Source organism: Aspergillus undulatus (genome assembly GCF_047715775.1).
Source record: "Aspergillus undulatus strain CBS 261.88 unplaced genomic scaffold BDV17scaffold_62, whole genome shotgun sequence".
Classification (NCBI taxonomy): Eukaryota; Fungi; Ascomycota; class Eurotiomycetes; order Eurotiales; family Aspergillaceae; genus Aspergillus; species Aspergillus undulatus.
This window is the reverse complement of record NW_027396666.1, coordinates 152214-166237: the sequence shown is the minus strand read 5'-3', so window position 1 is coordinate 166237 and position 14024 is coordinate 152214. Positions and strand designations below refer to the sequence as shown.

Here is a 14024-nt window from a genome sequence, read left to right as displayed (position 1 = left end):
GAGGCTGATGGGCTCCTTCCCAGCGAAGCAGGAGTGCAGATTATCACTCTCTCTGGGGTTCCGGGGGAAGGGACTGCTTTGGTAAGTCCTTCTCAGTGCGTGCCTGGAGGAAGTTGGTCAAGAGCAGAACTTACGGCTACCGTCCATCTTGTCCTGTGTCCTGACGAAGGCTTTTCGATATCCTTCTTTTCTGATCCGTTTACTCGTATACTCTTCCCCATCAAGGTAGAGGAGGAAGACAGGATGCCTTAAGGTTGGCCGGGCGCGAGGCTGTCTAGCTGGAGGCAGGATACTGATGCGCCATTGCGCAGCCTTGTTTGACCCTTCCCTCTCCGTTATTGGCCAAATCCCCAATTTCGCACTAGGGTTGGGACTGCGCCACATCCGCACGTCTTACCCTGCGCAAATCTCTGCGAGAGGCAACAGGCCGATTGATAGACGCGAGGCCGGATGGCTTAGGCTTGCAGGCGCCCAAACGCAGTGGCAATGCAAGCAAAGGCGATCGATGGCAGTGACTGGCTGAATCCCAAATTTCGAGTCCACCGCGGCATTGTCCCCGGTGCCATGCTCAGGGTTATTGAAACAAAGTTACAACGTTCAGTCAGTTAATGGAGATGTAGATGGTATAGATGGCAAACACGAAAAGCATTTGTCGTGCTTGAAGCAGCATATAAGAGGACATCTGTCTTCATCAGACGGTTGCCCCCATCTTACTCTACAGAACATGTTGGGTCTGTCTATCTTTTATCGAGCTATTCAATCATAGCCTATCATGGAGTGGCCCAACAGCTTTCCTCACTCTACAGGAGAGGTCGATTTGCTGGACTCGTCCCCCTTCAATTAATCCCCTCCGCTTGCGGGGGCCCATTGCCTGTTTTCCTTCTCAAAAAATGGTATAGGCGCGCACGGTCCTGCCTCATTTGAAGTCCCTATCACGCCGCAAAACATCGTTCACGGCAGTGGTCTACTGCTAGATGCACGGTGTAATGCCAGTACTTCGGCTTCTAACGCCAAGTCGGACGCCATCGAATTCGACCACTCTGCCCACACTCGGCAACCGGACAGCTATCACCCTACATTAACCACTTGTGCTTCCACTCCGAGGAAGTGCACGGACCAGAGCAATGGCGAAGGCTGCGGTCTCTTTTCCGACAACCTGACTTGGCGTTTTGGTGGCTGTCAGGAATCAATGTAGGTATTTCCATTCTTTCATAGTACGGGGCGTGGACCAAAGCGAGAGCTGATTCCTCTAATAGTGCCCTTTCCGAAGAAAGTAGTGTACGCAGCGCGCCGTCATTCCGATGCAAATGGGAAGGATGTACAAGCACCACACGCTTTTCACGTCCGGGTGACCTAATCCGCCATGTCAAGACAATTCATATCTCACCCGACGCCTACTCGTGCCCCGTCAAGAATTGCGGAAAGACCTTCGGTCGAAGGGACCACCTCCAAGAGCATGCCAGGCGTCGGCACCGTCTCGGTTAAGGGCTCATGTCTTCAGGAGCTTCCTTTGGCAATTCAGGCCTAGGTCGTTTCTTTTTGTCGTGCTCTCATTTCCCCTTTATGTTGGTCTTTCTTTCCTAGGGTATGTTCTCGGGGGTTTTGGACTGCCTACTCGGTTTCCCTTCTCACACCGCCTTTCCCAACTTTCCTTGGGCTGATGCATCCAGCGAAAAGTTTCTGCGAAATTCTTACAATATAAGCAAATATACAACCAAGGCCATTCTACATTCACTTTTGGCTTATACTAATTCTCATCCTTATTCATTTCGACCGAGGAAGGACCTCCAACAGCCCAACAAATTAACAGACGCAAACCCGCCAACTCACCTCTAAATCAACTTATGAACACTCCACCCCCTGATACTCATATAACAGCCACAGAGTATTATTCCGCCCTTGTGCGGCTTCCAACGCATAATACTCCTCGTCACTAATCGCGCGCACAGGGCCCTCATAGACGCACCCCTGGATCCGCGGTCTATATCTCGCCGCCGTCCCCTTGGGAACAAGACACTTTCCGGTCTCTTCCAACCGCTCAGGAACAACAGTGATGTACCGCTGGCAATGCTGCGGCTTAACAGCCAACGCGGCCTTACGGACTTCGTCTTCATCGGATGCAGCGATGGTGCATATTTTCTGTCGAAATGCGATGCTCCATGAGTTGAAGCGCTTATTATCCTCAATCGAGTGCCGGTATGTTGACGGACGGTGGTCGTCAGCCATATGGATGAATATACACTTTTCTGAGCCTGGTGGCACGAGCATGAGGGGCCCGTATTCGGGCGCGTGGCGGCGGTCTGTGATGCCGACGTAGAGGTCTAGTGTGGATTCGGGGCGGATTCCTAGCTTTTCCATCATAGCAGATTCAGTGTCCGTGATTTTCGCTGAGACAGTTTTCGTTGCTTCGTGCTCGTAGCTAATGGGTCTTGCGTACTGTTTCGTGGTTTGGTTTATCTCTCCGAGCGGGTATTAAATAGCGCTGGTTCGATTGTCTCGTACAGTGGAGATGATGATTATAACGCAAGGCTTTGTTATGTTTCCTTATGCACATTTCATTAGCTTGCGAATGGCTTTGTCGTCCTTTGTTTGGGCTTTGATTCTTGGAGACAAGAGGAGCGCATAAAGCCCTAGTTTTGGATTGTAGTAACGGCCAATGCCTTTTCATCCATATTTCTGTTTGATTGCATCTACATGCAAGGAAGACGTCTAAAATCTCTTAGCCTCCTAACAGCCTCCTGGCCCTAGTTCATATAATACCGATAGCGGATCTTAAGAGACATCATCATAAGAGGTATAAATAAACGCTATACTTCGTCTATACTAACCACGGTCCCGATGGCCTAATTCTTCAGGGTATAGCTAACACCTCCACATTCCACTCATGGGCTTTCTTGCGCTCCAGTTCCATCCAGCCGCGAACCTATCCATACGAGCCGTTCAAAATAACTAAGCCGCCGAATCCTGTTGCCCTGATTATCAACCCACCTCTGCGTCCTCATTAACATCACCCCAGCGACATTGCAGCCCTTCTTCTTCACCCAACCCACCCACTCGTTCTCAGGGACGACCCTCGTGGGCCCCTCAAATAGATTCGGCGTAACAAGCATCGACAGTCGTTCCGCCGTTCCTCTCGGGACTAACTCCCGCGCCGACGTCTCGAGCTCACTAAGCACGCCGACAACGTACTGTTGGCAATGTTGCGGCGGCACTGCCTGCGCGGCCCTGTGTACTTCAAGCTGGTCCCTGCCGCGGATAGTGCAAATGAACTGCTGCTTGGGCATCTCCCTGTGGTTGAACCATCGATTCTCTTCGATGGAGTGCCGGTAGGAGGAGGGTGGGTACCCACCATCTATATGATACCATGTGCATTTATTAGCATTTGGCGGGCGTAGGAGGAGGATCCAGTGTTCCGGCTGGTCCTTGCGGTCTGTTGTTGCGAGCCACATCTCCAGTGTTTTGTAGTGCATTAGGGTTGGCTCGGGGACGAGTCGGACGCCGCTGCTTCGGGTTGTGGGCATGTTGTTAAATGCTATATATCGTTATATATGTAAATATAAACTGATGTGGCGTTTATGTTAGTGCTCGGGCTATGAGGATTAGGCTGTAGGTTGAGATCCCTGTGAGAAATATCCACAGGATGTATCTCACAGGACTCGATGGTGGATTCATTCTTGTATTTGTGTAGACAACGTCTTTGTTAGCCGCTGCTTTTTTAAAAGATCATTGTACTCCATTTTCCATTCAGTACGTGGGTTGCTTGGAGAACAGCAGATACTGTTCTTACAAAGATGTGGAAGAAAGGGTATGTTTCAGCTTAGTACATGGACAAACGTCTTAGCTGATGACGACGACAAAAGTAAAGTTTGCCCCGGGACAGTGATGGTGTGGACGGCTTTCTTTTCCACCGAAACTGCATATCGACGAGCCCTAACTCGGATTCATGCTCCGCCGCCCATATAATGGAAGCCTACTTCACTAATCGTTATCGAGTATCAATACCATAACGCCACTCTTAGCCTCCACTCTGAAGGCCGAAATCGGAATTTCTACCGCAACCCTAAAACAAAGTCCACAGATGTCGACGCCGGAATCAACGGCCTTACCGACAACCTCAACACCCTCAAGGTATCCGGCAGCCTCGAGGTGTCCAAGACCACAGCAAGAACCAGCATCAAAATCAGCGTCAAACCCAATGTCAATGCGACAAAGACCGGCACTGGTCCCATCATCATCGAAACCGCCACCGGCGTCGCGGAAATGGTCAACGATCTCGAAAACCTCCCCAACGACCGTCCTTCCCTCTACGTCGACCTAGAAGGAATCGATCTCTGCCGGCACGGCTCCATCTCAATCATGCAGATCTACCATCTTCCCCAGAAGAAAGTCTACCTGCTCGACGTGCACAAGCTCAATAAGATGGCCTTTTTGGCACCCGGGCTAAAAGCTTGCACGACGACCCTGAAGAGTGTACTCGAAAACCCCTCCATCCAAAAACTATTCTTCGACGTCCGCAACGACTCCGACGCCCTCTACGCACACTTTGGTGTCCACCCTTCCGGTGTTCAAGACATTTAGCTCCATGAGCTTGCAACCCTGACCTTCAGCAGGGCCTACGTCAACGGCCTCGGAAGTGCATCGACCGCGACGCCGGACTCTCCTTCGACGAGCGAATCAAGAGTCACGCGATCAAGGAGAAGGGTCGGAAACTCTTCCCCCTGAATGAGGCGGATCCTATGGGGTTTTCAATGCGAGGCCACTGAGCGAGGAAATTATCAAATACTGTGCCCAGGACGTGCAGATTTTGCCGAAGTTGTGGGCGACTTACGATAGGAGGGTTGTTAGCAAGAGCATGAGAGAGAAGATTAAGTCGGAGACGCAAAAGCTGATTCATGTCTGTTTTGAGGTTGGGTATACCGGGAAAGGAAGGAATAGGGCGTTGGCGTCAAAGTCTTTGGCCGATGGTGGTGGTCGTCGTCGTAGTGGTTATGGTGGTCGTGGTGGTTATTCTGATTTCAATCAGTTCTTTTATTTGATGACTTGGTTCTGGTGTTGAATTTCTTATTATCTAGTTCGCTTGAATTTGTATTTGCTTCTTTGTTCTGTGTTTTGTTTGGGTATTTATTTGACTCAATGCATTTCTTCCATGGCTCCTGATCTCTTTCGTACTTGATAAATAAATACATGCAGACGTAGAATTAGGTTCATAGGACCTACCGAGGCAAAATGATACAGGTCACCCGAATAAATCATAAGGAGTCGGGGAGAAGCAGCAAGAGGGAATGCTATTACGGCAAGTGTTGATTGATGAGGTGTCGACATGCGGACCTGAGAAGACCTTGCCCAGGAATTCCGGTTCTTTTATCGCGGGTCTCCATTGATTCTCTGATATGTCAAGAGTAGGTGCAGATTCATAGTCTCTCAGATCTTCAGCAATGGGGTATAGTGAAAGTGGAATTCTATAGAAGTAGCCAGTCTACATAGCCTCATACCAGAATGGCACTAGCTTCTATCTACATCCATTTAGGGAACATATACAGCTACACGTTCTGCACAAGCGAAATGCCCCTAGGGGGGAAATCAACAGCCAAACTGTCACTAGGTGACTGGGCAGGTATTGAGATTGCCTCTTCCAAGCCGACCGAAGGGAATCTGGGGGGCTCGAGGGAGACTTTCAGATTGGCTAGAGTCCACGTACAATAGAACTGTGTGTCCCGAAACCCAGGCGTTGAATCCTGGGATTTGCCGTCGCGGGACGGGTCAGCGAAGAACTGCTGGCCCACAGTATGCGCCTCAACCATTACTCCCAACTCTGCTAGGGTGATAGCCTGTTGCGTCGTTACCAGGGACAAGTCCCGGAGGAATAGGCTGTCAGTCATCGCGATGACCGACCAGAGTCAGCATGCGAGGCCCAAGGGGACAGGCAACGGTGGCCGTCATCATCGTAGATCAAGAACTCTTAAATATCTTAGCAGAATCATTGAAGCCTGATGAGCTTCACCCAGTAAGAGATTAGGCTCGTGCCACGCAATGCATAGTCCTTATCTTCATTAATCGAGAAAATTATCTAAGAGGTTGCTCGATGCAAACGTTACCATATCTTCGGCGTGTCCAATGTCCTTTTATCCAGCGACCAAAGACTCATGTGCACACATACGAAGTGTAATAGCTGTCATTCTACAGTTACCCCACCCAGGCCCTTTCTTAATCCTAAACCTAGCTAAAGATAAGCATAGAATTGCTACTAGTAGTGGGTTGGAGGCTCACCGATCTGCTCGGCGTCGCCTTCCTCTCCAGCGAAACAAGGAGACACCCCCGAGATACCCCAAAACGGGAGCAAGATACAGCTCTCTATCGCTCCCCGCACGGATAGACCTGGCCTGAAGTCATACATGAGCTTCCTTAAGCGGGCCACTGCCCTTTGTCGGACTCTGTCGCCGCGCAAATTTCCTCGTTCCCTATACTACTTTCCTCATTCGCGCTTCAGTACAATCGCAAGTATGGCCCAAGAGAAAGCTCGAGTGCTCATCGTTGGCACTGGCGGTATTGGCGCAATGTCCGTATATGCCCTCGACCAGGGCGGCAAGACCGAGGCCACAGCCGTCCTGCGCTCAAACTACGACGTTGTCGCGAAATCAGGCTTCGAGATCGATTCGATCCAGTACGGCCGGATTTCTGGATATCGACCGGCAAACAGTAAGTTGAGTCACGAGACGAGGAAGCTTCCAGATATAACCATTGCGAGTGCTGATATGGCTCAAGTTCGCAAGACCGTTCCCGACGTCGCAAAGGAGGGCTTACGCCCCTTCGACTTCATCCTCGTCACAACAAAGAACCTCCTCGACATCCCACCCTCCGTCGCAGACATAATCGCGCCCGCCGTGACACCCTCAAAAACAGCAATAATCCTCTCCCAGAACGGGCTGAACATCGAAGTCCCCGTCATCCAGCGCTTCCCCTCGAACCCCGTAATCAGCAGCGTGACCTACCTCGGCGCAACGCAGAAGCCACCGGGGTATATCTTGCACGATGATCCGGATATTCAGAAGATTGGGCCGTTTCCTGGTCAGAAGGTTCCAATTCAAGAGGCTGAAGAAGCGGCGAGGAGATATATTGCTGTCTATGACCCGCTGAAGAGACTAGAACTCACATACGACCCGGACGTCCTTAAAGCCCGGTGGCGCAAACTCATCTACAACGCCTCGTACAACTCGGTCGCCTCAGTCCTACTCATGGATACACCCCGCATGCGCATGAGCAAACACATAATCGACGACCTCATCCGCCCGATCATGCTCGAGGTCATCGCAGCCGCCGAGGCATGCGGAGTGACCGGATTCCCGCCAGATCTACCAGAGACGGTCATAAGAGGTGATCCCACCGACACTGGGTTTAAGCCGTCTATGTGCCAGGATGCGGAGAGAGGGTCGTTTATGGAGATTGAGAGTATTGTGGGCGAGCCGTTAAGGGAGGGGAAGAAGAGGGGTGTGCCTATGCCCACGTTGAGGACGATTTATGGGCTTTTAAAGGGGTTGCAGTTGAAGGTTAAGGAGAGGGAGGGGCTTTGGGAGACTGGGTTTGGTGAGGGGCATCCTTATAATTAGATATCCAATTTCGATGGGATTAGCATGAAATGGACATATCTGGGATAAATTCGGTTTTCTGTTATGGTAAGCAAACAAGGATGGGCATTTAGGGCACATCTATATCCCCTTCTATCTTATAACGACTGTCAACTATATACCATATGCTATCCTGTCGATTAAAAGAAGAGATACCTGAACCCGGAAACGACATATCCATTCACTGACGTAAAGGGAGCCGTTTAGATCCGACGCACTCAGAATATGAGGACTTGAACCTTTTCCTTTCCCTACATACCACTCCTAGGAACCAATATGATTACGTGCCAATATAACCGCATCACAACTTCAGCAACCGCCCATCCTGCTGTAGAAGCGAGATATGGTCCCTGCTAATCTCAGAAACATTCTTACATCTGCAGCATGATCATCAGCGAGATCGATCACCCAAACACCAAAACCTGGAGGTGGCCGCCACTTACCCAGCCAGCGCCATACAAGTCCTAAACTCATCGTACAACAAATTGATCGCGAGTTCCACGCCTTCTTGTCCGTTATACTTCATAGACCACCAAAATCAGCAAAACATTGCTCCTACCTAGGTAAACACAGCAGGTTGGGTTTGGGCCCGTAAACTCACAGCTAACCCCCAAATCGCCGGCCGCCCCGCCAAACAAAAGTCCGCGCCTAGCGCAAGCGCCTTGAATATATCTGTCCCGCGTCGGATTCCGCCGTCAACGGCAATGGGGGTCTTACCCTTTGCGACGGGGACGACTTCCCTTAATACGTCGAGGGATGAGGGGACAGAGTCGAACTGGCGTCCGCCGTGGTTGGAGATGATGATGCCGTCTAGACCGTGTTCGATTGCGAGTTGGGCGTCTGCGGCGGTGTAGATTCCTTTCCCCCAGATTTTGAGCGCTGTGTGTTTTCGGAAGAAGGGGAGGAGGCTGGGCCATGTCATTGAAGTATCTTGAGCGAGATAGGGTTAGTTTTGGGTTTTAATGTGGATGAGGTTGTAAGATAGGGACAGAAAGGATGGATTATGTATGTACCGTAAGTCATCGACTCATCTCCGTCCTCCAGATTGGTTACGTCCACGCCCGGGAAGAGATTCGGGTACTCCATCCCCTTGGGCACGTCAAAGTTATTTCGATACTCATTTAGGCGGCGGCCGAGGTAGGGTGCGTCGAGAGTGACAAAGAGGGCTTTGAAGCCGGCGGCTGGGACGAGTTAACTTACTACCCCTCTCGTTCTGTTTGATTCCGCGGACTTGAACTTGAACTCACCCTCAGCCCTCTTGATCATTTTCACCATGGCATCCTTATTCCGCAACAGGGCTCATCTGCATAGCATAGGGATTCCGCTTTTCGTGTGCAATGACCTTTTCCGGCTCGATGGTCGAGTAAGTGCTTAGCCCCATTAGGATTCCATCCTTAGCTGCGGCTTTTGAGGTCGCGACCTCGCCGTCTGGATGGGCGAGGGCTTGCATCGCTGTTGGCGAGAATCCGAATGGGAACTTGACCTTGCATCCGAAGATTGTTGTTGATGTGTCGAAGTTGGAAACGTCACGCAGAACGCGCGGGCGAATGAGATGCCGGTCGTATACTGTGCTGTTTGAGCGGAGTCTGGGAATTGTTAGTGAAAATATATAAATCTGATGATAAGTGTGGTTGGTGCACGTTATGAGGTCCATGGCGCCTTTATTGTAGTATTCTGGCTCTCTTGATTAGCTCTACCCCGTTCCAATAAGTTACTTTAGTATATTAGGCCTCAAACACACCTCGATACGCCTTGCGCATCTTACCCGACCCAAGGCGCTCGAGGTCTTGGATGGAGTGCACCTTTGGGTCATAGCTTTTGCCTCGATTTGCCATTGTTGCAAGTGATGATTATGCAGTTCCGAAGAGGCAAGCGTAACTGGGCCAAGGACATTGTTCCTTCCTCCTATACCGTCGCAGTCGGCGATGATAAGAGCTGTGAGGTGGCCATCGGCGTCGCCTGCCGAATCTACATCGCGTCTCCAAATCGCGGTTACTAGCCCGAGTCCGCAATACTCCAAGCTATGCACCCTCGGAACAACTGTTGGAGACCATCTATGCACAGCTATCTTATCAGTGGTGCAGACGATTGTTTGCCCTTATCACCCCTCTTGTCCCCGCATTTGCACGATGGCCTTCCGCCTCTGGTCGTTTCTGCGTGCTTGTCTGCAGTCCCGGCGTTTCAACCGTACCTAGATCTGCGAACACCGCAAGGTCCAAGTGCTATTGGGCCCTGTCCAACTGCAAAGACAGGTCGAGGCTAAGCCAAGGTCGCATTTCCGCTGCGAAGACAAAGGCATGTTTTGGTTTGACCGGGTTTCGCTGCGCACGTGCAATGGCTGCCTTCGCCCACAAAGAAAGGGTCGGACAATCAGTACGACGCTCTACTTTAAGGATCTCAATTTACTACAAATGGCTCCTTCCATTTTCGTGGGCTCAAAATCATTCTCATCGCACCTGCCCCTCGAGAGACGGGCGTTGGGACACCAGGAAAGTAGGCTACTGCCCTTCCCCGGGTGCCGCGTGAGGTTGGACGGAGCAATGAAGTTCATGTTTGTCGTGCTTCTACCCTCTAGTGAGCCTCATTCCTATCTATGAAACTCTAATTGGGAAAGTGTGATGGTCAGCGTCTTTGGTAAGGTAGGTGGTCCAGCAGGAGTCAAGCTGACCATGGTTCCGGCTCATCATTTCGACACGTTTGACTCAAGTCACAATGGCCGGCACGAGACCCACACTCGGGACTCAAGAGCTCGTTATACTCAACCATCGGGCGATGTGAGCTCGCCCTCCGCGGTGGAAATCCAATCTCTGACCGCACATTCACAGCCTGGCGGAGACGCTCGCGGCTCCTTGTTTGAGATTTGTACAATGTAACATGTCAGCTGATTCAGTCACCGGTGTGCTAGATGGGGGCTGGCTGGACGTTACTTGTGCAGTCCACACGGGCATGATGCTCTCGAGATGACTTCAATGACCTCAGCCGTGATTGGGCACCCATGGTCTTCTCTAAGTGCCGTTGCAGCAAGCTTGACCGCGTTATCATTGCTTGACCCTTACAGACTGAGTGTGGACAATCACTTTGCTCATTTGGTGGTCGCGACCTTCATCATGCACATCAGGATTCAGGATCTCTTTGCTGCTCCTGCGTACGAAAAGACTGCTCGTAAAGCATTACCTAATTTGGGTAACCGTGAGAATGCGGATGCTTCTTTTCGCAATGGGGTAAAGCCCCGAAGGACTATATACCTCTCCAGTCTCCACGTCATACGGCGCCGGTGAGCCAACTCTCGGGAGGCGGAAGCCCAACCACGATGACCCGCAACGCATTAATGAATGCTCCGCTATTAATCGGAGCGAGGAGACTAACTTTGTTGAGAAGATCCTCCCTTTGCGGAATCGGTGTCACGCTATCGGTTTCCTCATGAATGCGATGCACGTACTGCGGAGACAACCGCAATGAGTCGAACAGCCTAGCCATAAGGAGTTCGCGGCAAGGATGATGTCGCTTACCCCGATACATAGGGCTTCGGCTTGACACGCGTTGTGACTTTGACTGGGTTTTTGCCCAGCACACGCCAGACGACACTGACACCTGCAGGGCGCATCTGCATGGTACCGAGCAACTGACCAGTCGCACGGTGCTCGCAAGCCCAAACAGAGCGCGGGTCCGGCATCACCACCTCTTCTCCTCTCCAATTGTCTGGCCAAACAATTTCAGCCTGGCGGCTCAATTCCGACGGTTCATTCTTTTCGGCCTCTTGACTCGCAAATCCACAGCCCGTCTTCGTACGGAAGATTCTGCTAGGAGATGAGTCTCAGTCTGCATCCTTCATGAAGAGCTTGATACTCCGATCCCCACGACCTCCACATTTCGTTTTTACCAGAAAAGTCGGGCAACCGTTGTTCTATGAGTAGTGGCGCCCAATTAGACTGGAGGCAGTAAATTTAGAAACCCTACCGGGCCAATTTGAAGTTAAATGTTCCAGGACGGAACCAATGGGACAATGGACATTATCATCTGCAGGAGCAGAAAGTGCGAAGCGAGCCGTTTCGCGTGGCTCCAGGTGTCGAGTCAGTTGTCAGTACGTAGAAAGAAGAAAGAGGTAAGTCCATACGGAGAGCGAGAGACAAGTGGAGTGCTTAGTCAGGACCGCCAAGCTGCCTGAGGTCCCAAGAGGCAAAAGCCGAGGAACTTTGAAGACCGAGAGAGTGGAAGCTCGTACGGCTTAGCCCAAAACAGTCTTAGCCCGCCTTCTATGCTGCGTTGCTGCGATTTCATGCGTGAGGATCGTGAACAAAGTTGAATAAACGAGGATCCAGCCCGCCATCGTATCCACTAACTGGTTGCCAATCTCGCTCTTCGACTCCCCTTACTGTTCCACTGACCGCTGTCTCTTGTCTTTCCTTAGCTGGTACAAGGTATTACTGTGTCAAAGCCAGTATATTACTCCCCGAGCTGCTGTTAGTAGCTGCTCCTTTATTTGTTCCAGCAACTAGGAACAAGGGTTGTCTGAAAGAATACCCCATCCGGGGAATGCAATGAAAGCAGCTAGCCAATACGATCCCTGAACAGTGGACTGTTAGGGCTACCGACAGTTTAGATTGTTTCTCGGAGTCGATCCGGATTCTCCAGAGCTCCACAACCTGGCAAGCCAAGTAGCCAAGTGCCCAGTCGCCATCTGCTCGCTGACTCGGCTCGGGTGTCGGGTTCATGGATGGAGTCCATGCCATGGCAATGTAAGCCGTCAATCTTAGACAACATCTATATTTTATCCCACTTCGCATCCTGCTGGTTCCTGTATTTCTCCTTATTTATGTCTTGTAAGTTCTTTATGCTCACCGTCTCCTTTTCTCAACCCGCAACATATAAAGTCTGCCCAACCTCGAGTGAGTCGAGCCCATGCTTCACCCGCTTGTACTTCTACAATGCTAACCCGCTTCTTGAGATCAATGAAGGCTAACACTGTTCCCCGCCCCGCCATGCCGTCAACTCGTGCGCAGACTCGCGCGCAGTCGAGACAGGCAAAATCAGATTATCTACTGAAAGCCGTGGAAACGGACGAGAATGAACGGTATGCCTCATCGACTTCACAACCATTTCTATATCAATAAACTGATATACTGCAGCCTCAACATCCAGCATCGCATGATCCAACACATGATGAACCAGAAGATGCTTCATCCAGATATCCCAACAAACTTCGAGCGCGTTGCAGACGTCGCAACCGGGAATGGGTACGCCACATTCCCTTCAAACAACCCCTAACTAACACCCAACTAACATCAACCCCAGAACCTGGCTCTACGACCTCAAAAAGGCCCTAAGGAAAGAACCAAAATCAAACCCAGACTCAAGCTCAGACCCAACAATATCCACACCCCACCCAAAATACCACGGCTTCGACATCTCCCCCTCCCTCTTCCCAAAGCAAGACTCGCCCCAAAAGTCAATAGCCGACATCGACTTCACAATCCACGACTTCTACAAGCCCTTCCCCGACGAACATATCGGGAAATACGACCTCGTGCACGCGCGCCTACTCGTTCTTGCTGTCCAGCAGGGCACGGATTTGAAGCTTGCTATTGAGAATATTTTGACCCTGTTGAGTATGTTCTCCTCTCACCCAACTTACCCTATACCAGTAAACATGAAGGCAGAGGTGTTGATAGTAGTAATAGAACCAGGCGGCTACATCCAATGGGAAGAATACGACTTCGCCGACCAACTCGCCGCGAGCCCACCCTGCACCATCGCCTCAACGTGGGATACAATCCTGCACTGGGTCGAAGAGCGCGGGTACAGCCTGACGTTTTCCGAACAGCTCGTCGACACCCTGCGCGAGTGCGGCCTCGAAATCGTGGAGAAGAAACAGTTCACGACACGGGGATTGCCGTTTAACGAGGACCACAAGTTGACTCTGCTTTATGCATTCTATACGGGGATCCCGAAGCATTGTCTTAAGATTAAGGGGAAATCGGAAGAGGAGATTGAGGAGGTTGTTAGACGGTGTCTTGAGGAGTGGGAGGGTGGGCTACTGTTGGATTATTATCTTTCGAGGGTTACGGCTAGGAAGCCCCTTTGAGTATCTTTTGTGATTGTTTCGATTGCGTTCATGTACGGCGGCTTTGATCTTTGATGTTTGGTTCTGTAATAAACCTGATGAGCGTTTTGTATGCTAAAAATTTTGTTTGTTTCTGTTTTGTCGGCGGCATATTGAGTTACCTAGTACCATACCATGCAATAGCTTTTTGAGAGACTCCTCAAGTGAAACTTAGAACAGGTGTAAACGGTGCAGATAATTAATATCTGATATCTCGAGCTCTAAGAATAGATTGATTACTAGTAAACCCCACTAAATCAAACAAGGCAATGCATCCGGGTCCTCTTTGCGCCGATACGCCA

At 50.8% G+C, this 14024-nt stretch overlaps 6 protein-coding genes across 6 annotated transcripts; 3 read left to right on the top strand and 3 right to left on the bottom strand.

Annotated features, from left to right (window-relative positions):
• Positions 1-1842: 1842 nt before the first annotated feature.
• Positions 1843-3521, bottom strand: BDV17DRAFT_295085 (uncharacterized protein; the record flags this gene model as incomplete). Its single annotated transcript, XM_073762985.1, has 2 exons — positions 1843-2436; positions 3051-3521. The coding sequence occupies 2 exons, from the start codon at positions 3519-3521 to the stop codon at positions 1843-1845; spliced, it is 1065 nt and encodes a 354-aa protein (XP_073611687.1).
• A 270-nt stretch (positions 3522-3791) lies between these two features.
• On the top strand, positions 3792-4763 carry BDV17DRAFT_295084 (uncharacterized protein; the record flags this gene model as incomplete). Its single annotated transcript, XM_073762984.1, has 3 exons — positions 3792-3805; positions 4020-4563; positions 4611-4763. The coding sequence occupies 3 exons, from the start codon at positions 3792-3794 to the stop codon at positions 4761-4763; spliced, it is 711 nt and encodes a 236-aa protein (XP_073611686.1).
• A 777-nt stretch (positions 4764-5540) lies between these two features.
• On the bottom strand, positions 5541-5879 carry BDV17DRAFT_295083 (uncharacterized protein; the record flags this gene model as incomplete). Its single annotated transcript, XM_073762983.1, has 1 exon — positions 5541-5879. One exon carries the CDS (start codon positions 5877-5879, stop codon positions 5541-5543), a length of 339 nt encoding a protein of 112 aa, XP_073611685.1.
• A 621-nt stretch (positions 5880-6500) lies between these two features.
• Positions 6501-7604, top strand: BDV17DRAFT_284425 (ketopantoate reductase family protein; the record flags this gene model as incomplete). Its single annotated transcript, XM_073760532.1, has 2 exons — positions 6501-6696; positions 6763-7604. 2 exons carry the CDS (start codon positions 6501-6503, stop codon positions 7602-7604), a joined length of 1038 nt encoding a protein of 345 aa, XP_073611684.1.
• A 319-nt stretch (positions 7605-7923) lies between these two features.
• On the bottom strand, positions 7924-9457 carry BDV17DRAFT_284424 (alpha-hydroxy acid oxidase; the record flags this gene model as incomplete). The annotated part of the gene is made up of 8 exons (XM_073760531.1): positions 7924-7999; positions 8066-8142; positions 8224-8552; positions 8636-8803; positions 8870-8879; positions 8917-9208; positions 9263-9296; positions 9364-9457. The coding sequence occupies 8 exons, from the start codon at positions 9455-9457 to the stop codon at positions 7924-7926; spliced, it is 1080 nt and encodes a 359-aa protein (XP_073611683.1).
• A 3144-nt stretch (positions 9458-12601) lies between these two features.
• Positions 12602-13704, top strand: BDV17DRAFT_295080 (uncharacterized protein; the record flags this gene model as incomplete). Its single annotated transcript, XM_073762982.1, has 4 exons — positions 12602-12693; positions 12749-12856; positions 12915-13228; positions 13301-13704. The coding sequence occupies 4 exons, from the start codon at positions 12602-12604 to the stop codon at positions 13702-13704; spliced, it is 918 nt and encodes a 305-aa protein (XP_073611682.1).
• Between the last annotated feature and the right edge of the window lie 320 nt (positions 13705-14024).